General features: G+C 36.0%; 1 protein-coding gene across 8 annotated transcripts in view; it reads left to right on the forward strand.

Moving 5' to 3' along the window:
• The window catches only part of LOC116733992 (DNA (cytosine-5)-methyltransferase 3A-like), a 66,187-nt gene that overhangs the window by 35,594 nt on the left and 7,314 nt on the right, over positions 1-23,279 (forward strand). For 6 of the 8 annotated variants that reach the window (XM_032585048.1, XM_032585054.1, XM_032585051.1 and 3 more), the window contains 15 exons: positions 5,193-5,396; positions 12,486-12,644; positions 12,743-12,850; positions 13,892-14,039; positions 14,651-14,794; positions 14,931-14,975; positions 15,252-15,331; positions 16,846-16,958; positions 18,391-18,574; positions 20,046-20,130; positions 20,963-21,108; positions 22,243-22,333; positions 22,406-22,554; positions 23,008-23,093; positions 23,194-23,266. In XM_032585048.1, coding sequence (XP_032440939.1) covers positions 5,193-5,396; positions 12,486-12,644; positions 12,743-12,850; positions 13,892-14,039; positions 14,651-14,794; positions 14,931-14,975; positions 15,252-15,331; positions 16,846-16,958; positions 18,391-18,574; positions 20,046-20,130; positions 20,963-21,108; positions 22,243-22,333; positions 22,406-22,554; positions 23,008-23,093; positions 23,194-23,266 — 1,815 coding nt within the window. The remainder of the gene's footprint in view (positions 1-5,192; positions 5,397-12,485; positions 12,645-12,742; positions 12,851-13,891; positions 14,040-14,650; positions 14,795-14,930; positions 14,976-15,251; positions 15,332-16,845; positions 16,959-18,390; positions 18,575-20,045; positions 20,131-20,962; positions 21,109-22,242; positions 22,334-22,405; positions 22,555-23,007; positions 23,094-23,193; positions 23,267-23,279) is intronic. The other 2 variants (XM_032585050.1, XM_032585052.1) reach the window with 1 other exon arrangement.

Here is a 23,279-nt window from a genome sequence, read left to right on the forward strand (position 1 = left end):
TGTGAAGCTGCTTGCAGATTGTGGCCCTGTCGAGCAATAAATTATTGGAAAACACTGAGTCACAAAAGCATGATTAGGCAGAGTTTCTTTAAACCTGTTTCTTTAAATTCTTCAATGTGGGAATTTAATATTTGTCATTGCAATATGATTAGAATATAATAGAAAGTCACTGAACAATTACAAATAAAAAACAGTTTATAGATCTTGCTAATTTATTTTCTTTTCATTAAAAACCAGAGTGACTCTGAAAGGGACTTTGCTGATATTTTTATTGAAGGGTTCTTTTGTTGAGCAATGTTGAGTTCATCTGGAGGTCGGGGTCAGTCACGCTTGTAAATGTGATGGACTTTAAGAGATGGCTCATTGGTTAGGCCATAAGGTCAGGGATCAGAGGTCAAGGGGGTGGCACTAAGAGTGAAAACACTGACCGGTCCAAAGGGTTTGTCAGAGTTCAAAGTTGTAACTCACAACTGTGTAATCAGTTGTAATTCTCATTCTTCAAGCTTTGATTTGGCAGTAGAAGAACTTATTGGTCCTAATGGATATGCTCCATTTGATTTCTGGACACAAATGTTTGTAGTTTGATTCCCTATGTCCAGTTCTTAAGAGCTACTTTTCTGCAAACTTTTAGATGTATCTCTTGTCCAACACACCAAATGGCTGATTTCTCTTATCAGCAGGAAGGGACGCAACTAAAACCTGTTCTCCAGAACTGGGCGCTCTTATTTCCTAAGAATAGTCCAGTTAAGCACCCTCACACCATGCCAATAAGATCACATTATTGTAGTTTGTGCAGAATGAGGTTCCAGATTGTCTGGCTGAATCGCTCAAAAATTGGAGCATCAGTTGTTCTTTGTGATCCCAAATCCCAAGAGCATCAGAAGCAAGCTGAAAATATTGATTTATCCAGCAGAACAAAAAGAGGTCATTGTCTTTCTGTTCATCTCAGCTGGTGCTTAAGGAACCCTTTGGGTTTTTGTGCAGGATTGATTTATGGCTTCTTAATTGCACAATTCAGGTTGCATCTTGCCAGTGGAGAAATGATTCTATCTATGACTCGTATGCACGTTTTTATGCACTAACTCTGAATGCTTTTGCATAATAATGCACTTTAGATGCTAAAAAAATTGTGCAACATTACATAAATCTGTCTTTTTTAACAAATCTTATTTTTGCATCCAATCTAGTCAAGTTTATTTGTCTAGCACATTTCAGCAACAAGGCAGTTCAAATGTTTTAAAACATTATAGTAACAAATCATGAAACAAGCAATAAACATTACATTTTGTCAAATGCCGTCATTAAAATCTTTTACATCTGATACATTGATCAATGTTATCATGAATCAAAAGCAACTTAACAGGTGGGTTCCATCGTTTGCTTGGCAAAAGTGAAGTCTTAACAAAACAGTAAAAGCTTGTGTTTTCCGTTTTACTTGGATGGGATTTAATTCGCAGGTCCAATATCAAACTTTAAGACAAAATTAAAAGTGTTACGTTAGACTTCTGATAAATTTTTTCATGCAGCCGTTCTAACCTAGTTCTATGGTTAAAAGGTTATTTAAAATCTTAGAAAGATATCACTTGTATTTTGCAAGATTTCTTTCCTAGATGGTGTTATGAAAATTAACATTCAGCAAAGTGTTCAAAGTGTTTTGTAAATGCTGATAAAATATGCATTAGTCATAGACTATTATAGACACATTAGACATATATGGATGCCATGAAATTAATATAAAGTTTTAAAATGTGATATTTGTTTTTTAATTGTATTTTCAAGTTTTTGATAACATGTTTTAAAAACAAGATCAATGTTTTTAATGCACTTATTGAAGCAAATCTCCCATTATCTGATTGGGGTTCCCAAACTTTTGCATGTCATGACCTCCCAAACATCATTAGCTTCTGGTCAGGGATTCCCTTTTACAAAGCCATAAAATATGTAAAAACAAAAAAAACAACAAACAACTGATTTTAGATATCTTTCCCTCACTTTTAGTCATTGTTCAATAATTATTACAATTGTTTCTCAAAAATGCTGCCTTCAAGAGCAAAGAGGCGTAATAAATTTGAAAATCAGCCAATGAGAAAATAGGATTTAATTTATTTTAACTTATATTTCATGACATCTAGAAAACATATTAGATTTTCTTTTGATAAAAATGTATAATTAAAAAATTTATTAGTTTTTTGTTTTTTTTTCTTCATTTTCCCTCGAACTCTCTGAGGCCCACCTATTGCCACCTGGTGGCCCACACAGGGGGCCTCGACCCCCACTTTGTAAAACACTACTCTCGGACGAAGAAAGTGTTTGGATAGATGAAGCCGACTCAGAAAATGAAGAAGATGAGCTCACATTCGCCCTTCATCTGTGACTCATTTTTCTGGTGGCTTGTTCAGGCAGCTGATGTTGCTAGGCAACAAAGATGTTGTCTTCCAAAGAGGGCGATTCAGGTTGATTTATTGTAGTAACTAACACAAGTTAATACAACCCAAATACTGACCTGACTGAACAATGATCGAGGTTCTTTCTTAGCAAGAACAGCAAATTGTCCTTAGATAAATGAGTCATTAAAAACAAAACAAAAAGTAGTTTTAGAAATTCCAATAGACATATTGAAAAGAACTGTGCCAACATATGGAGATGTGCTTGCTGTGGGTATTTAAATGTGCATGACTGTGCATGTAAACGGGCAGATTGGTATTTTATGAGGTCAGAGGTCAACAGAAGCAGGGAGAAATGACCTCCTCACCTCAGAGTCAAACTGAGGCGATCCACGATGCATCCCTGAAACTCTCACTTTTACGATTTATTGCCTTGCTTCCTCTCCAGAGTGATGCAGTAAAGTTTTTGTTTCTTCAGCTTCTTTCACACATTCACGGTTACATTACAACTTCCAGCTCAGCTGGAGTACAAACCGCATAGTTCTGTTCAGTAGGGAAGGAAAAACTTTTAAAAACCAATAAAACCTCGGGCGGAGTCATTGAATCTTACATCTGGACCACAGTGGGATTCTTACAGTGTAGTAGCGGATGAAATCATCAAGCTTTCTCGCCGTTTCTGTTTATTTAACTGAGCTCAACATTTGGTTATGGCAGCATGTTGTTTTCATATAACATCTTTCTAAGATGGACAGACATTTGTAATAAATTTACTAAAATTAGTAGTTGCATTTCATATTAACAGTTCTGTTCTGATGGACATTGATCTGTAAAACTGGGTATGAGAGCCATTTTTTGTATACTTATGAGAAAAAAGTCATGTTATTGTGAGAATAAAGTTATAATATTAGTAGAAGGTGAATGTCTCTACTAAAAATTTCAATATTTGAGAATAATCTTGTCCGTAGACCTAATCTAACCTGTTCATAACTTTTAGGTCTGTTACAATAAAAAATTTTGCTGGATGATAAATAGTACCAAAAGTTATTGCAATAAACAATAATATTGTTTTGAGACCATTTTCAAGTACTATAATGGTAATGGTATAGTAATGCAAGAACATATTCTCAAATATTTAGAAGATTTAATTTCTAGTGAATATTTAATACTGGAACTGAAAGACATTTTAAATATCCAGCATGAATAAAGAAAACAACAAATAAAATGAATTACGAAGTCTCTGTAAACAAAGTTGTCCTTCAAAAAATTAGCTAGTTGAGACCAAAACACCAGACTGAAGACTTTTGTTTTTGGTAGAAAGAGAGAAACAAATGAGTCAATCTCTAAAACACTCAATCAGATCACAGGTTAATGTTTCCATTAGCTCCTTAATCCAACTTTAAAGTGGTGGATTATGCCCCTAAAATAAGACAACAAAACAGTAATATAATGTTACCATGGGGTTTTTTTTCACAGTGTTTGGAGTTTAAATGCTAGACTTTCACTTTAACTGATTTATTTGGAATTTGTATATTTTGAAATTATTTAGTAGATCCAGGTTTGGAAGCTACCTTTCATATCTCCCGTGTTTCTGTTTCACAGAAAGCTACACTTTCTCTCCCTCTGCTGTATTATCCAGATTTATCATATAATCCTATTTACTGACAGACTCTTTGTCTTCCCTCCCTCCTTCCTCTCCCCGAGATGAACCCGTTGAACTGTATTGCCACCGCACCCGTTTTCTCTGTGCTCACTTCCTGTTTGGTGGAACAATTAAAGGACTGTTCCTGCAACTCGGGTCTCAAAGGTCTTGATCTGGAGCAGCCATCAGATCAGCTGGAAAAAGGCCACAAAAAGCACAACTTTGGGGAAAAAAGAGATGTTAGATTAGACAAGCTGGAGTAAAACATGATGTTATGGTCATGTATCAAGAACAGCACAGTTTGTAGTTAGTTATGGCAGCATGTTTATTTTCTGGAAATAAGGCTTAAAAGTACATGTTTATCAAACAACATTGGTTAAACATTTATATTTAAAATTTTCTGGATAGACAATATTGCATTATTCATTTCTAAAAATGAAAACATGCTATTATTCTAGTTTTGTATCGCAAACCTGTTGCTAATGCATTAGCTATCATTTCAATTCAATCTCCTGGAATTGTTGACTGTTAATACTTAGTTGAGGCTTTGGCTTTGGATGTTGTGCAGCTGGAATAACTTTTGCTCTTAGTTTTTTTTTTTACTTTCGGATGCTTGTTATGAGGCAACAAGTATTGTTTTTACAACTTACCTAAACTACGACCCAAAATCCAAAAGGATGCAGAGCAGGACCAAAGAGCATCTCTTTGTTTTATCATAATAGCCAAGAATCATATCCCCTACTTCAACATTTTTTCTTTCTAACGATACAGCCAGAGGTTTAAGCAGCAAAAACAAAAGAGATGAATTAGCAGTGCTTGCCATCTACAGTACATGTTATTGTGAATTATCGTCTTTGTAACCAGCAAATTTATGTTATAAAGCCATGACAAGAGTCTTCAGTCAGAAGCTTTTTCTTCAGATTTATTACTGACTGCTACTGGAGATCTTTCCCACCCAAACCGTCACCATCCACAAAGATTCTTTAATGATACTTGGATGATTTAATTTCTGTTTAGGTTAAATAAAGTATTTCTGAATTATGTTTCTAATATAAGCACAAAATGTATAAATTCCACGGTAAAGAAAATGCATTTCATATTTATTGTCGTCATCAGAAATGAGTTTTAAAGTCTAACGAGAGAGAAATGTTTCTGTTCTTTTCCCGCAGGCAGAGCAGCGGGCGTACAGAGAGGCGGAGATTAACATGATGGATGACCTATTAGAGACCGGCTTTCAAAAAGAGGAGGATCCAGCCAGCCCGACCCCGCCCCCTTCACAACAACACACAGATCCGGCCTCTCCAACGGTTGCCGTGACGCCAGATCCCGTTGCTAGGGGAGACCAGGCTATACCCAGCGAGATTGAGTACCAGGTGCATGAAATAACAAAATATTTGAGGTGGAGTATTTGGGCCATATTAGGAAGAATAAATACATAAAAATATTAAAATTACAAGAATATAGTCTTAATAGAGAACAGATAATAAACTCGTACAAGGTTAAAGTGGAAATATTACGAAAATAAAAGGATAGTATTATGAGAATAAAATTGTACGAGAATAAAGTCGCAATAATATGAGAATAAAGTCGTAATATTACAAGAATAAAGTCTTAAAAATATAAGAAGTCATAATATTACAAGAATAAAGTCGTAATAATATAAGAATAAAGTCATAATATTGCAAGAATAAAGTTGTAATATAAGAATAAAGTCATAGTATTACAAAAATAAAGTCGTAATAAGATTAAAGTCATAATATGAGAATAAAATCGCAATAATATGAGGATCAAGTCATAATAGTACGAGAACTAGAAAATTCCTGAAGAAATTTAACCGGGGCCTGCCAAAGTGTGCCCGTCGGTTTGGACCCACCGTTCTGATGCTACAAATTAGCATCAATGCTAAAGAAAGCTGCAATCATATGAGGACAATGACAAGAATGTTGACTAACATGTACTTGCACCATTCAGTATGATAAAGTGAGTGTATCAGCTAAAATTAGCAAAAATGCTAATGTTAGCATCATTGCTGTCACTAGCATGTGGGACATCACTAGGATGTTCTCTATAATGGACTTACTCCATTCAGTATACTAAACATGGCTAATAAGTCAAATAAATAGCTAATAGCTTATTGAAGCTAAAATGCTAATGCGCAAGGCAGTTCCCAACCTCAGAGAAAAAGATAATGCAGAATAATATTATTGCACCGCCTGCGGCGGTGCACTAACCTCAGGGGCATGTTGAGGCTTTTATTTTGAAATTTTTGTTAAGCTTAATTTCAAAGGTCCAAACTAATCCCATGTCTAATAGTCATTGGGTTAAATCAGTTATTTATTGCTCAAAAGTGCAATTACCTAATGTAAGATTTCTCAAGGCTTTTATTTTGAAATTTTTGTTAAGCTTCCTTTCCAAGGTGCAAACTAATACCATGTATAACAGTGATTGGATAAAATCAGTTATATAATGCTCACAAGAACAATTATCTGATGTAAAAATTGTCAAGGCTTTTATTTTGAAATTTTTGTTAAGCTTCATTCAAAGGGCCAAACTATTCCCATGTGTATCAGTGCTTTGGATAAAAAAGTCACATAAAGCCAAAAAGAGCAATTACATAATGTAAAAATATTCAAGGCTTTTATTTTGAAATTTTCATTAAGCTTAATTTTAAATTGCCACACTAATCCCATGTGTAACAATTGCTGGGTTAAATCAGTTATATAATGCTCAAAAGAGCAATTTTCTGATGCAAAAATTGTCAAGGCTTTTATTTTGAAATTTTCATTAAGCTTTATTTTAAATTGCCACATTAAATCCATGTGTAACAATGGTTGGGTAAAATCAGTTATAAAAAGCCCAAAACACAAGTAGTTCTAAAGGCCAGCTCAGTCCTCCTCTGTAGTAACTAACAGTTCGACCATGTTGTAGTTCTGACATTCAGCTCAGACCTCTTTTATAGGCACTCAGTGTCCGCCATGTTGTAGTTCTAACCTTCAGTCATTGTAGTTCTAAAGAGCAGCTCAGCTGTCATGTGAGTGAGACAGAGAGGGAGAGACAGAATTCTAACTGTTTGAAGCAGTTAGTTCTTCTGAACAAAGCAGGCTGAACATATCTTTCTCTAAATGCTGTCAATAGCATGTGGGATATCATTAGAATGTTGTCTGTAATTGACTTACTCCACTCAGTATATTAAACATGGCTAATAAGTAAGAAAATAGCTAATAGCTTATTTAAGGTAAAAGGCTAATGCTAATGAACTGCCTTGCTGCGCAAGGCAGTTCCCTAACCTGAGAGAAAAATATAATGCATGCCTACGGCGGTGCATTAACATGAGGGGGATATTGAGGCTTTTATTTTGAAAAAATACATAAGCTTCATATTAAATGATCACACTAATTAAAATGTCTAACAGTGTTTGGGTTAAATCCATTATTTACTGGCCAAAACAGCCTGCAGCTCTAAATGGCAGCTCAGCCCTCTGTTTTAACTGAGTATTGATTAGAACTACAGTGATGCGTATTTGTAGTTCTAACCAGCAGCCAATCCCCTCCTGTGTTCCATTGCTATGGTTATCAATCCTCTGCTAACTGTCATGTGTGTGTGAGAGAGAAAGGTGGAAAAATATTTCTATCTTTGTGAGACACCCCATTGGTTTATATGGAAAAAGCAGCCTGAACAACTCCTTGCCGTTCAGGAACCGAGAGACGTATTGGAAAACCGTTTGAAGCATATGAGAGGGCTATTTGTCTTCTCCCATAGTACCGCGATTCATATTTGTAGCACACTCACAGTAATTGCAGTGATGAGAAAAAAATGGTGCATGCAGAGCACAGAAATTTTTCAGAAATACATGGAAGTGAATCTGGGAGATCGTCAGTTATCCTGGCGCATGATTTCGCTCTGAAGCACCTTGACAGAAAACCGTAAGCCCTAGAGAAATTTCGAAAACATTTTACCGGAGCAGGCAGGCGTATCGATGTCATGACCGAGTTTGATACCAATTGGGTGATATTTGTGGGCATGAGGGCGATTTCAAAATCATTTTGGGGTCAAAAATTCTCTTCATTTCTCACTCTAAAAAAGCGGCAGTTGGTGTCAGTTAGGCTCTGCATTTCGGCAGTTGGAAATTTGGCTCGTTTGACGCTTTTTACGTCGCCATTGTAAGTCCGATTCCTTATAAAAATAATAGCTCCCTTCTCGGCATCGAGCCGCACGTTTTGATACCACTTTTGTGGGGGTGCACGCAGCGGTACGAGCCGCATTAACGGTGATGGAAGAAAAACTAGAAAATTCCTGAAGAAATTTAACCGGGGCCTGCCAAAGTGTGCCCGTCGGTTTGGACCCAGCGTTCTGATGCTAGAAATTAGCATCAATGCTAAAGAAAGCTGCAATCATATGAGGAGAATCACAAGAATGTTTACTAACATGTACTTGCACCAATCAGTATGATAAAGTGAGTGTATCAGCTAAAATTAGCAAAAATGCTAATGTTAGCATGATTGCTGTCACTAGCATGTGGGACATCACTAGGATGTTCTCTATAATGGACTTACTCTATTCAGTATACTAAACATGGCTAAACAGTCAAATAAATAGCTAATAGCTTATATAAGCTAAAATGCTAATGCTAATCGACTGCCTTGCTGCGCAAGGCAGTTCCCTAACCTGAGAGAAAAAGATAATGCAGAATAATATTATTGCACCGCCTGCGGCGGTGCACTAACCTCAGGGGCATATTGAGGCTTTTATTTTGAAATTTGCAGTAAGCTTCATATTATATGCCCACAGTATTCCATTGTGTAACAGTGCTTTGGATACAAAAGTCACATAAAGCCAAAAAGACTAATTACATGATGTAAAAATGGACAAGGCTTTTATTTTGAAATTTTTGTTAAGCTTCATTTCAAAGGGCCAAACTAATCCCATGTGTAACAGTGCTTTGGATGAAAAAGTCAACAAAAGCCAAAAAGAGCAATTACATGATGTAAAAATTGTCAAGGCTTTTATTTTGAAATTTTTGTTAAACTTCATTTCAAAGGGCCAGACAAATCCCATGTATAACACTCAATGGATTAAATCAGCTATATAATGCTCAAAAGACTAATTACATGATGTAAAACTTCTCAAGGCTTTTATTTTGAAATTTTTCTTAAGCTTCATTTCAAAGGGCCAAATTAATCCCATGTCTAATAGTCATTTGGTTAAATCAGTTATATAAAGCTCAAAAGAGCAAATACCTGATGTAAAAATTTTCAAGGCTTTTATTTTGAAATTTTCAGTGAGCTTAATTTTAAATTGCCACACTAAATCCATGTGTAACAATGGTTGGATAAAATCAGTTATAAAAAGCCCAAAACACAAGTAGTTCTAAAGGCCAGCTCAGTCCTCCTCTGTAGTAACTAACAGTTCCACCATGTTTGTAGTTCTGACATTAGAAGGGCATTAGAATGTTGTCTGTAATTGACTTACTCCACTCAGTATATTAAACATGGCTAATAAGTAAGAAAATAGCTAATAGCTTATTTAAGGTAAAAGGCTAATGCTAATGAACTGCCTTGCTGCGCAAGGCAGTTCCCTAACCTGAGAGAAAAATATAATGCATGCTAATATTATTGCACCGCCTACGGCGGTGCATTAACATGAGGGGGATATTGAGGCTTTTATTTTGAAAAAATACATGAGCTTCATATTAACGGTGATGGAAGAAAAATAAATCTATAAAGATATAAATAAAGAGACATTCTATTGGGTGTAGAATAATAGGTGCCTGCCCATAGCAATGCATAAGGAGAGCAGTACTGACTTGCTTCGCAAGTCAGTACTGCTCTCCTTATGCATTGCTATGGGCAGGCCCCAATAAAGATGTAATTGTATGACTTTATTTCTGTAATATTATGACTGTCTTGTAAATATTTTGACTTTATTCTCAGTTTTATGACTTTATTCTCATAATTATTTTTTTTTCTTAGAATGCCCCTAATACTCCATCGTACAGACAAACACAAAAAATAAATGTTTATTTTGTAATCAATTAATGATTTGATTAACAGTTTTACTTAATGTAAAATTGTTCCAACTTTTGTAGCTGTGATCAGAAAATGTTTGTAGGACCTGAAAGAATGTGGAGACTCCTACCTGGAGGGGTGCGATTTCTCTAGGAGGTGTAAAGGGGACGAAGGTCAGAGATTTCCTGAGGCGGAGGAGCAGGAAAGGACTTGCAGCTGAATAAAACAGTCTTCTGGTTAAGCTGGTACTTTACAACCAGCCTGAGCTAATAGATGAGAGTAGGAGTTGTTTTTGCCAGATTTTAGTGTGGGTGAAAATCGTGGTGCAGTGTTTTGGTCACGCTTTAGTGTTTTCAGAACTTTTCTAGCCACCATTACTGCGGACCAAGTGGGAGGTGGTGACTATGTGGATGAGTAATATGTTCTTTGGCATCTCTGTGGTTGTTTTTTTTCTTTTTTTTATGGTTGTTTTTGGCTCCAACGCCAAAGAGTTAATTAGATTTGTCTTTTCTCATCCATTTATGGGAAAACCTAAACCAACTTTATTGCAATGTAGTGCAGAACGCGCAAAATACATGGTTTTTAATTGTCCATAGTTTTCATTGTTTACAAACTAAAATCTGAAAAGTGTGGCATGCATTTGAATTCACCCCCTTTATTCAAGTTATATCTGAATGAACAATTGTGTCATGTGCAGGTTGTTTTAAATGTAGAGAAAACAAAATTTCAGTTTTTTACTGCTTCAGGAATTGTGAGAACGACACTGAGTATCTATGATATTAATTTATAATAAATTTACTTCTAAGGACCATATTCAGTATGTCGTAAAAAATATTTTAGAATTTCACTACAGGAGAAATAAGTCCTGCTTCTCCTTTTGTGTGAAACAGAAATTGGTGGAAACAACTTGTCTGCTTATTGTAAACATTGATGGATGTAGTTTACATTGCCTTTGCATGCTAGGTAGTGTATACCATCAGGATTTATTACCAGCAGTGGTCCTCTTACGTATCATTGTGTACTTTATTCTAAAATTAACTTGACGTCTTTATGTGTACTACAGATCAGTTGTTGGTATGTGTTTATTTGTAACACGTATATATCTAGTCTCTTAGTCAGGAAACATAGAAGTTACAGTCTTAGGTCTATGGATGCTCTGCAGTTTGTTGTCCCTAAAATACAAACTCAACCAGGCAAGAAAGCTTTTCTCACACCTGGAAAAACTTACAACCCAAGCTTCAACTTTCTAACCCTTTATGTGTTTGTTTCTGTTGTAACTATGCTGCTGCTGCTGCTGCTGCTGTCCTGGCTGGATCTCCCCAGTGAAAGAGATCTCTGATCTCAATGGGACTAAACTGGTTAAATAAATAAACAGAACTTTTTCTGCAATCATGCAAAATGCTTTGTATGACAGAAATCCAATCCCACACTATTTGCGTTTCCATTACAAATGTCCATAAAACCTTTTTGATTTTCTGCTAATGTGGAAAAAAAACACAATTTCACTATTGTGGTGTTCCCATTTAAGGAGACCTATTATGCAAAATTAACTTTTTGCACGCTTTTGTCCCTCCATTTGGGTCTTAACTGCTTCTAAAACAACCTAAACTCTTAAAAACACCCATCAATTCATTTAGGAAAATAAGTTAATGTTTGTTGGTGTCTGGAAAATTATCCGTTTAAAGAAATTCCCAATTTTTGAGTCAAGATCAGCGGCATTGCGCCATTAACCAAATAAAGTTGGTATGGTATGGTATGGTATTAACCAGCTGGTTTTGCCTCTGTATGCACTGTACAATGGCTACTGGAAAAGACAAGTGTTTTGCTGTTGACTTACCATCCAGAAACCACTCGCTACATTTTTTTTGTTGTACACGAGGCTCAACTAATACTTTTCAAAGATGTGCAATTGTATAATTGTGCATCTTTTTGCAGCCATTTTGACGTGCGAGTAAAAAGCTGCAGTTTATTTTGATTTAAAGTGATATGAGACCCTAAAACAGCTCCTTCTGAAAGTAACCAGACTAAAATTTCATTATCTAAGAATTATTTTGTTCATAGGTGTTAGTTTACATGTTTTGTATAGCCCATAGATCTATCCAAACCTGTTCAAGGAAGCATAATGGGTCACCTTAAAAAAAATCACAAATGGGGGTGTGCCGTGGTGGCGTAGCGGTTAGCGCGACCCACATTTGGAGGCCTTGAGTCCTCGACGCGGCTGTCGCAGGTTCGACTCCCGGACCCGACGATATTTGCCGCATGTCTTCCCCCCTCTCCTTCCCTGTTTCCTGTTAGCCTACTATTGTATAAGGGACACTAGAGCCCACAAAAAGACCCCCTGGAGGGGTAAAAAAAAAAAATCACAAATGTATCTAAGATGTAAAAAACATACCAGTTCCTATAAAAACAAAAAATGTTTTTCATGCTGACTTTGGTGACTCCTGTGTGACTCCTCAGGACGGGCGAGGTTTTGGCATTGGAACGTTAGTGTTTGGGAAGCTGCGAGGTTTCTCCTGGTGGCCCGGCCGGATCGTTTCCTGGTGGATGAGCGGCCGGAGTCGAGCTGCAGACGGGACTCGCTGGGTCATGTGGTTCGGTGATGGAAAATTCTCCGTTGTGAGTATTTTTCAAAACTAGAATAAAAAGTCAAACTTTTGGTTATAAACAAATAAAAAAAACTTGATATCCTGACCTCTTTCTAACTTGTTTTGCAGGTTTGTGTGGAGAAGCTGATGCCTCTGAGCTCCTTCTCGTCGGCTTTCCACCAGCCAACGTACAACAAGCAGTCCATGTACCGGAAGGCCATTTTTGAGGCTCTGCAGGTAGCAAACCCACTGTTCACTCTGTGTTCCCAACATTACAGCGTGTGAGTCATAGTTTACTGACCTGTAGCATGTGGGCTTTATTCCTGTTGGCCTCTATGATTACACAGAGAAAAAAACTGTGTAAACGTGCAGCCTAATATCTTATGCAACTTGATCTACCAATTTATGCCAAATGTAGTTATTATTGTTGCATCTGTGGAGGTGTGTTTTCCTGTTTTGCCCACATTCAGTGGTAACATCTGAGTCAGGTAATGTATAATTTAGTGGGTGTGTTTTGCAAGTGATGCAGAACTTCTTTCATTCTTTTGTACTCTTAGCAAGAGCAATGAGAAATACAATATTCTAAGGCTGCACCTAACAATAACGATTAATTGATTAATTGTCAAAATAATCCAATTAATCGTATAGAAAAATTAGCACATTCTGGAAATTTTTTATTTAAATGTTTTTATATAAGATTAAAAACACATTAAAATGCAAATATGCCATTCAGTTCCTGTTTAAAATAAGGAAATAGTTATTTTCTTGACCAAAACGCAATAACAAAGCATTTCTTTGGTCTGTGCTTGACCACGTTTAGCAAAGGATGCATCTGCAGCTAATAAAAACCCTTCTAACATCAAAATGCGATACATTTTTTTCTTTTAATAATTGGACAGCAAAAGGTGATTAATAGAAAACTTTTTTCACAGAATTTGAACCAGGTGAAACTAAAATTGCGCCACTTTATCATATTTACAATTTTCTTTTATTTCATCTTTAGTACAAAATGTATATGTATTGTTGTACAGTTTCGGCTTAATTATTGCTCTGAATATGTTGTTTGTTCACCAAGTCGCAATCTTTTTTATTTGAGTCTGTATACTCCATTTAGCGCTTAATCGATTCCTGAATTAGTTTATGGTTATTTCAATAATTGATTAATCACGATTAATTTGATTAATCAATACTATTCTTGTTTATGTAATTTCCTATTACTGTGAGGCTAAAGATTCTGCAAGAAATAAACATCAGCTCTGTGTGATTGATTGTGCTCAGGTTGCAAGTGTGCGAGCGGGGAGACCAGTTTCCTCCTGTGATGCGAGCGACGAGGCTGAAGGCGTGGAACTTCAGACCAGACAGATGATTGAGTGGGCCATGACCGGCTTCCTGCCCAATGGGCCACAGTCGCTGGATCCTCCAGAAGGTGACCAGCTGCTGCTCATGACAAGCACCTTCAACCTGCGTTGTTCGATAATCAATGAGGAAGAAGTGTCAGTTTTTCCCAAGAGTTTTTACCCATTATTTGACTTTAACTGGCATGTGATAAATGTAAAAATTGTTAATTTGAAATATCTCGCGTGAGAACAATCAGCAGTGGTGTTCCTCAGGTGTTCTCTCCCCACTCCTCTTCTCTAGAGAGAAAAAAGTGCTTGTTCTATTGGCAGATAAATTAACTTATAACATGGGAAAAATGTCTTGTTATAAGTTAAATTATCTGGCAATGAAACTGGAACTTTTTCATCAATATTAAGGAATTATTGACTCAAAACAAGTCTCTATAGCTTCCTAAAAAGTTGCTTGTCAGTTAGTTTGTTTTATTTCAAGTTTACTAAGATATTTGCGCTAGAAACTAGACCAAAATTACTTGGTAAGATTTGTGTTTCTGTTTTTTCTGTTTTAAGTGAAAAAATCTGCTAGTGGAAATAGTGCTTTCTGTACTAGTTTCTGGTCTGTTTGATGCTACATGAACATTATTAGAAAATGCTTGTAGGAGGTACTAGAAATCCTGGTAAACGTATGTGTTTTCTCCCACAGAGGAGCAAAATCAGTTTAAGGAAGGATACCTAGAGATGATGCCAGAGCCGGAGGCAGCGTATACACCACCACCTGCAAAGAAACCGCGCAAAAACTCAGCAGAGAAAGCAAAAATCAGAGAGGTGATTGACGAAGGGACCAGAGGTAAAGCCTGCAAACACATTTCATCGTAAATTGCTCCTTCTAGATATTATATCATATTTGTCCCCATGTGTAAAAGTAAAAAAAAGAAAGAGGTTGTCGTTTAACTTTTATCTGCATTATTTTATGTGTTTTCCAGAGAGACTCATACAGGAAATCAAAAAGAAAACAAGGAATATAGACGGTAAGAACCCCCTAAAATTAGCTAAATGAGATACATTTGTAGTAAAAATATGTTTTAGTTTCATTCAAGTTGCTTTGTTACTAAAGATTTCCAACAGCAGCTTTTACAACCTGATTTACAGCTGCTATAATCCTCATCAAGCTGTCATTTCTGGATAATTATTTCCTCCTTCTATAAATATGTGACCTTTTTCTTGTCTTTATTATGACCCAATGAGTCCTTTGTTAGTTTTCAGAGACAACTCAACCATTGTGTTGGTTTTCTGTGTTTGTCCAGATATCTGCATCTCTTGCGGAAGCCTCAATTTCTCTCTGGAGCATCCTCTCTTCCTGGGAGCAATGTGCCAGGGCTGCAAAGTAAAAACAACAACTCTTCTTTCTCACATAAGATGCTATTTTGAAGTTTATTTAACAGATATATATTGCAGTGATTTATTTAACCTTAACTGGGTTCTGACTGAGTCTTGTGAAGTCAGAAAAGTTTGGCTCTGATCTGGAAAAGTATGAAGGACAAAAACTGAGAGCAGAAAGAAAAGTATTTGACATGGATCATTTTAAGCTACAGGGTTTTATTGATCTTAATCAGAATTTTAATTGGATGTTTTTCTATTTTGAATGCCATGCAAAGAATTATAGGTATTAAATATTTAAAAATTTACAGTTTTGCATTTGAAATCTACAGGTTTTTTTTGCATCTCTACGCTTCACTACTTATCCTGCTGTCTGGTTTTTGCAGGTTCTTTGTCAAAATTATAAAATTATTTAAGGTGGTTTAACTTGAAAATGAAAGTCCACCTGCTGCCTTGAAAATGCAACTAAAGTCAACAAGAAAATTCTTTTGGTTTTAACTCAGAATTTAAATTTCATGAAGTCGATTTAACAATAAGAGACAAGTTATCTAAACATTGTTTTTTAAGTTCATTAATTTTGAATTGTGAGTTTTAACTTAATGCTGCCATTTAAACCAAATAATTATTTCACAATATGCAAGTTAAAAAAAACTGCCCTCACCTGGTTAAAGAGCCACATTTCTCTATTATTTACTCAAAATATCAAGTTAAAATAACAGATTATTTTACTTTAGAACAATTTAAATTCTTGTTTCAAATTGCATGAACAAAATTTCTGATCTGATGATACATTTTATTAAATTCAGCTCAAAAACATTTAGTGTTAACAGGACATAAAAATAAACCCTTGCCTTAATAAAACACAAGATTCAGATCAATGTAACACACTTCCACCTCAGGATATAAAAACATGCCGCTAAGCATTCTGGGAAATAGATCCCACTTCTGTTTTTTTCTTCTTTCGGTTTTTTTAAGTGCTAAGCTAAAAACTTTTGTTTATTCAACTCTTGGAGGTTTGACAAAATTAGTAAAAAGTTAACACAACTTACTGCTGTAAGTTTATCTTTCACAAACTCACACATTTATGTTCAAAATCTAAAACTGGCTTAATTTATTTGACTTAAAGAGTAGCAGATAGAGGTCCTGTGGTGGCACAGGGATTAAGCAGAACCCACATAAGGAGGCCTTAGTCCTTGACACGACCATCGCAGGTTCGATTCCCGGCTTGGTGACCTTTGCCGCATATCTTCCCTCTCTCTCTCATTTCCCTATTCTCCTGTCATAGCACTTTGAAATAAAGGCCACTAGAGCCAAAAACATCTTTGAAAAATAAAAAATAAAGAGTAGAAGATAGTAGACACAACTATATGGGGCTCAAATGTTTTACACTGTACTTCTCATGTTTGCATTTTCCTCATCAAAGTTAATTAGATCGACAAATAGTGATCAATTTTAGCTAGTGGCTGCTTTTGGAAATGGAAATAGTTGCTCTCCTGTCCTGATTCTGTTTTTCCTGCGCAGAACTCGTTCCTCGAATGCGCCTACCAGTATGACGACGACGGCTACCAGTCCTACTGCACCATCTGCTGTGGAGGGAGGGAAGTGCTCATGTGTGGAAACAACAACTGCTGCAGGTCAGCAACAGAGCAGTTCTGCGCTGACATGCAGCAGCTGCTTCTTGTGGCCAGGACATGGTTTTAGATTTCACTTTTACGGACAGAATTTATGCATGAATGTCAGGATCTGATTTGTGGCTGTCTTTATGTGGAACTGGGTCAGCCAGCTCATGAGGAACAGATTTATTTACACGAATATGGAGTACACAGTTGATTTTAGCGTGTTTGTGCTGAACTTTCACAGCAGAAATCAGAAGTAACAATAATAAAACTTAACTCACTGATGTGTAGTGCATGGTAAACTACTCTGTAAAATGTTTGAAGGTGAAAATAAAAGTTAACCTGCTGCCTTTAAAATACAAAAAGTCAATTATGTTTTAGTTTTATGTTGGTTTTAACAACAAGACCAATTTATCTAATCTTGAATTCTGAGATGTTATGATTTAATTCTTTAATTTAAGCCAAATAATTGTTTCACATTATGCCAGGATTCCCATATAGTTGAACCAGGATACATTTCTGTATTATTTTCACTCATTATCAATTTAAAATAACTACTGGTACTTATTTTAAGTTAGAAGAATTAAAATTCTTGATTCATCTTGCAGGAACAAAATGTCTGATTATGCATTTTACTAAACATCACACTGAATTCTGCTCAGAAATACTTATTTTGAACACAGTTTCTATACTGTTTGAAAATATTGTTCTCAACTATTGTGAACTGACAGCTAAAAAAAAGTTAAATAAAAAAATTATTCATAAATGAATGAATTTATGCTGCAACACAAGATTCAGAAACATGCTGCTAATCAATCTGGGAAATAATTCCAACTAGAGCTGAATCTAATGGTTGTTTTAGGTATTGATTAATCTTTTGATTATTCTGATGATTAATTGATTAATTGGATAAAAAAATTGGCACAGTAATCTTCTTTAAACAATATTAGAAAAACATTAAAAGATGCAAGAAAATAAACATTTCATTGATTAAATTGAAACAACATGGCATTCCTTTAGTGAACGCAAAGGAAGAAAAAATACTTCTCACATCAAAATGTGAAAAGCTCAACCCTCTCTGGCCGAGTTAGCATCAATACAGTGTAGAGCTGATTTGTTAATATCAAAAGTTGATTAATACAAGTTTTTTATTTCACAGAGTTTCAAACCAGTTGAAGGTAAACTATGCCGTTTGAGCTATGGATATTTACAAAGTTTTTTTATTTTATCTTAAATGCAAAATGCATATATTTTTCGTGCAGTTTTGGATTAATTTCTGCTCTGAATGTGTTGTTCCTTCAGCAAATGGCCTTTTTTAGAGTTTGAATATTCCAGTTAACGATTAATCAAATTAGTTGACGATTATTTCAATAATCAGTTTATCACGATTAATCTGTGAAGACATTATCCTCATGATGAGTTGTGTGTGTGTGTGCTTATGTGTGTATAGGTGTTTCTGTGTGGAATGTGTAGATCTTCTGGTCGGCACCGGCTCAGCGGCAGCAGCAATCAAAGAGGACCCTTGGAACTGCTACATGTGCGGACCCAAGAGTATGTACGGGTTACTACGGCGACGGGACGACTGGCCCATCAGGCTACAGCACTTCTTCGCCAACAATCATGAGCAGGAGTTTGTAAGTCTTGTTCTGCGTTAACTTAAAGCACATCAGTTATTAATGGTTTCTGTGAAAATTTCTAGATATAATCTGAGATTATGCCAGTTGCAGTAGATGGTGGAGCTGCGACACATTCATTGATTGGTAGTCAAACAGGCTGCAACTAATCATTATTTTAAAATGATTTTAGATTGATTTAATAATCAATTATGTTAACTATTCTATCAATTGACAATTAATCGGGAAAAAAATGCTACATTCTGAAGATTTTTTATTTAACCACTTAAGCTTACTTTATACTATATTAAAAATACATAAAGAAGGCAAAGGAACAAATAATTCAATAAATTTTTAAATAAGAAAATAAACATTTTATTGACTAAAATGCAGCATCCATCTAGAGAATTTGAACCAGGTGAAAAACTATACCATTTGAAGAGTTTTGGCTAAAACATTTACAGACCAAGCTGTTTTTATCTTAAATGCTAAACATACGTATGACAGAGGTGTGTCAGCGGACTGGCAGGCTCGGTTAGATGACCTGAGGGCCTCAGTTTGGGTGCATTGATCATGTGTTGCAGTGCTGGTCTGACACCCGACGTCAATAAACAACGTATTCGCCCACAGCCACAATCTTGCCATCCAAGAGACGCAGAGTAGGAAGGCAATGGCGAGTAGCTTGATTTTCCCATAACTTCTGGACTATGGGGACAATGATGGGAAGCCCTCGCCCATCATTGAGATAGATTGTTCTGAAGGCGTTGTCGTCTTGGCCTAACACAGAGGTCCACACGATCTTGTGCTCCCGTTCCAGGGTTCTGGACGTGGAAGCCACAATACACGGCAGGTCTTCTCGGCCATTGACGCAGAATATTGCCGTTACTTCACTGTAGTGAGGGTGTATATTCTATATATGCTGTGTGCTCATCATAAATCATTAAACACAATCATCTTTAATTTAATTCTTCAAACATTATCTTTTTTAAATAATCATCTAAGCTTCATTTATTAACTTTAAATTCATCATTTTAGTCATACCATGATCCACATAGCATTAAATCAAACACATGATTACTCATTTTATAATCATCAGTAAATCAAAATACAAGATTACTTATGTCTCTCAGGTTCTCATGATCTGTTTTTTGCGTGCAATAACCAGGAAAGATCTCACCAATTCATGCCAGTTTTCACAACAATATATTTTGTAGAGTTTTTGGCTTAATTTCCTTTTGTAACACTCTATGTAAACAATTAATTGATTACTTAATTAGTTGACAATTATTTGAATGAATCTGTTAATTGTTTCAGCCCTAAAGAATTCAGTATTCATCTCTCAAAGCGCATAAAGTCTAAGTGTTTTATATTTAACACCAAATAGAGCATTTTTAAAGGGTTGAACATAGTTAAACTAAAAATAAAATTCATTTGTTCCCACACTTTTATATGACTGTCTAATTCTCTCTTCTTCCTGCTACCTGTCTTACAGGAACCTGCCAAATTGTACCCTCCAGTTGCAGCAGAGAAGAGGAAACCAATCAGAGTCCTCTCCCTGTTTGACGGCATTGCCACAGGTTTGCATATATAAAGCTGCAAAAACCCTAACATGTAGTTTCTAGACTATAAGTCGCTCCAAAGTAAAAAGGTGCGTTCACACCAGCCATGTTTAGTCCACTTTAACAAAAATCTAGTTCTAGTTGGGGAGTTGTGAATGCATAATTGACCAAATAAGCGAACTTTGGTCCTCCTAAAAACCTTGGTCTCTGTTCGCTTAAAGTGAACTCTGGTGCAGTTTGAATGCATATGTGAATGCCAAGCGGACCAGGACCGCTCCAAAAGCAGGAAGGGGACTACAATGCAAGCATTCTGAGTAAATACAACCAAAACAGATGCAAACGTCTAATGCTAGCAAGAGAAATGGTTGTGCTCTCTTACCAACAACCAAAGAGAAATACTACAGCTGGTAAAATCTGACGTTATTCCATTTTTGTTTACATCTTGTGAAGAAGGAAGTTGTGAGGAAGACACATGTTTTTGTGTTGTTTCTTCCTGTGGTTCTTGGTGCAGCGCCACCACAGGCGAGGAGGGAAATTTTAATTAATTTGATTGGTTTGACTCAATGCAGTGTGAAAGAGAACAGCAGCAGTTGATAATGTAAAAAATGTAGCAATTTTGATTCCCAGTCAAACCAGTGTATCTGACTACCAGGTGTGAAAACACTTGTCAGAAAAAGCATCATGAAGGGTAAAAAGAACATACAAGTCGGTCCGGAGAACCAGTTGCACGACCAAACAAACTGCGACTTGTAGTCTGAAAAATACAGTGGTTTTGGACTGATGCTGATAATTTTCTGTAGTTGTGTCAAAGCATTGCATCTGTTTTTCTGCTCTCCTGTGTTCTGCCCAGGCCTGCTGGTGCTGAAAGATTTAGGCATCCAGGTGGACAAGTACGTCGCATCGGAAGTGTGTGAAGACTCCATCACTGTCGGAATGGTTCGGCACCAGGGACGCATCATGTACGTTGGGGATGTACGCAATGTAACCCGCAAGCATGTAAGTGAAGGATTTTCACCTTTGATTTAGGGCTGAAGCGATTAATCAGATTAATCATGATGAATTGATTATTGAAATGATCATGAAGAAACCGATTAATCATTAACTGAATTATACAGACTTAAAAAGGACATTTGCTGAACAAGCAACATAAACAGAGAAATAATTAAGCCAAAAAATATAGAGTGGCATAGTTTTAGCTTCACCTTTTTCAAATTCTGTGAAAAATTGTCTATTAATTACCTTTTTCTATCCAATTATTAATTGGTTGATTGAAGAAATAGTCAACAATTTAGTCCTACACTGTGTTGTCGTTAGAAGTATTTGTTTTGCTGCAAATGATCTGAGTTCAGTAAAGGAATGCCATGTGATCGCATTTCTGGCAATAAAATTCATTTTTTTTATTTAAAAATCGAATTGAATACTTTAATTCCGTTCAATTCAAAAATACTTTATTTATCCCAAAGGGAAATTTAATTAATTTATTTACGTTTTTTCAAAATTTTCTTAAAATATTCTTAAAATTGTATAAAAAAGGCTTCAGTGAAAATCTGCCAAATATGCTATTGTTTTATCCGATGAATCGATAGCAACTAAAATAATCATTTGTTGCACTTGTAATCAGTTTCATCTTGATATAGTATCAATTATTGAAGTAATCATCAACTAATTTATAAATAGATAATCATTAACTGGAGTACATAGGTTCAACAAAAGGCAATTCAGAGCAGTAATTAAGCTAGAAATACACAAAAGATATACATTTTAAGATTAATTAAAAATAAAACTTTGTTAATCTGTTCTACCAAAAACTCAGTGCGTAGTTTTAGCTTCACTTGGTTCAAATTCTGTGAAAAAAAAATTCTATCAATTACCTTTTGCTATGCAATTTATTGATGTAAAGTCTGAGAAGTGAGGTGATTATTTGCATTTTTAATGTATTTCTAATATTGTAGAAAAAGGCTTAAATGAAAAATCTGCAGAATGTGACCTTTTTTTTTTCTTTTTTTACAGATTAATTGATTAATTGCCATGATAGATTAATCAATAAATAAAGTAGTTGTTGCAGTTGTCAGTTGTTTGATGAATCCATGTTAAGGTAGAAGTAATCATCGCTCTGTTTTCCTCTGTCAGATCGAAGAGTGGGGACCGTTTGACCTCGTAATCGGAGGAAGTCCTTGTAACGACCTCTCCATAGTCAATCCTGCGAGGAAAGGCCTTTTTGGTAGGTTGAGCCACATTTGAGTTTGACTTGAGAAATTAAACATTGATTTAATCCCTTAATCCTCTGCTGCAGAGGGCACTGGGCGGCTGTTTTTTGAGTTTTACCGTCTGCTCCACGAGGCGCGGCCCAAACCGGGTGACGAGCGGCCGTTCTTCTGGCTCTTTGAGAACGTGGTCGCCATGGGAGTCAGCGACAAACGCGACATCTCACGCTTTTTAGAGGTATAGCATCCTCGTCTAGGTGTCCTTCATTCCTTTCTTCTTTATTTGCTCTTTTTCTTCTTTCCTTCTTTTCCTTCTTTAGATAATTTCTTCCGGGTTTCCTTCCTTTCATAAGGTTTTTCTTCCTTCTTTCCTTCATGTCGGTTTCCTTTATTCTTTCTTTCCTTTCTTCCTACTTTCTTTCATTTTTTCCTTCCTTCCTGCTTTTATTTCTTCCTTCATCCTTCCTTTCTTCTTTCTTTCTTTTTCTTTCCTTCCTTCCTTCCATCCTTTCTATGACTGAATTTACTTTTTAGTGTTTAAATCTTATTTTTTTGTCCATTTCCTGTCGTTCTGATCAGACTGATTTTAACCTCGTCAGACAAAAACATTTTTACTAAATAAAGTTAAAAAGTGATCAGTTAGTCCTGCTGTCCGCCGCGTTTCCTGACATTACTTCCTGTTTCCTCTCAGTGTAACCCGGTGATGATCGACGCCAAGGAAGTCTCTGCTGCCCACCGTGCTCGCTATTTCTGGGGAAACCTGCCCGGCATGTCCAGGTGATGCAGCTCAACTCTTATTACTTTTATTTATTGGTTATTCATTTAGTGGTCTCTTAATTTAAATTACACTTTTCTTTCTCCGTCTTTTTATATAAAGTAGACCTCTGACGCCGATGGCAAACGACAAACTGGACCTTCAAGAGTGCCTGGAGCACGGCCGCACAGCTAAGGTTTGTGCTTGCA

The sequence above is a fragment of the Xiphophorus hellerii genome, chromosome 15, assembly GCF_003331165.1.
Source record: "Xiphophorus hellerii strain 12219 chromosome 15, Xiphophorus_hellerii-4.1, whole genome shotgun sequence".
Classification (NCBI taxonomy): domain Eukaryota; kingdom Metazoa; phylum Chordata; class Actinopteri; order Cyprinodontiformes; family Poeciliidae; genus Xiphophorus; species Xiphophorus hellerii.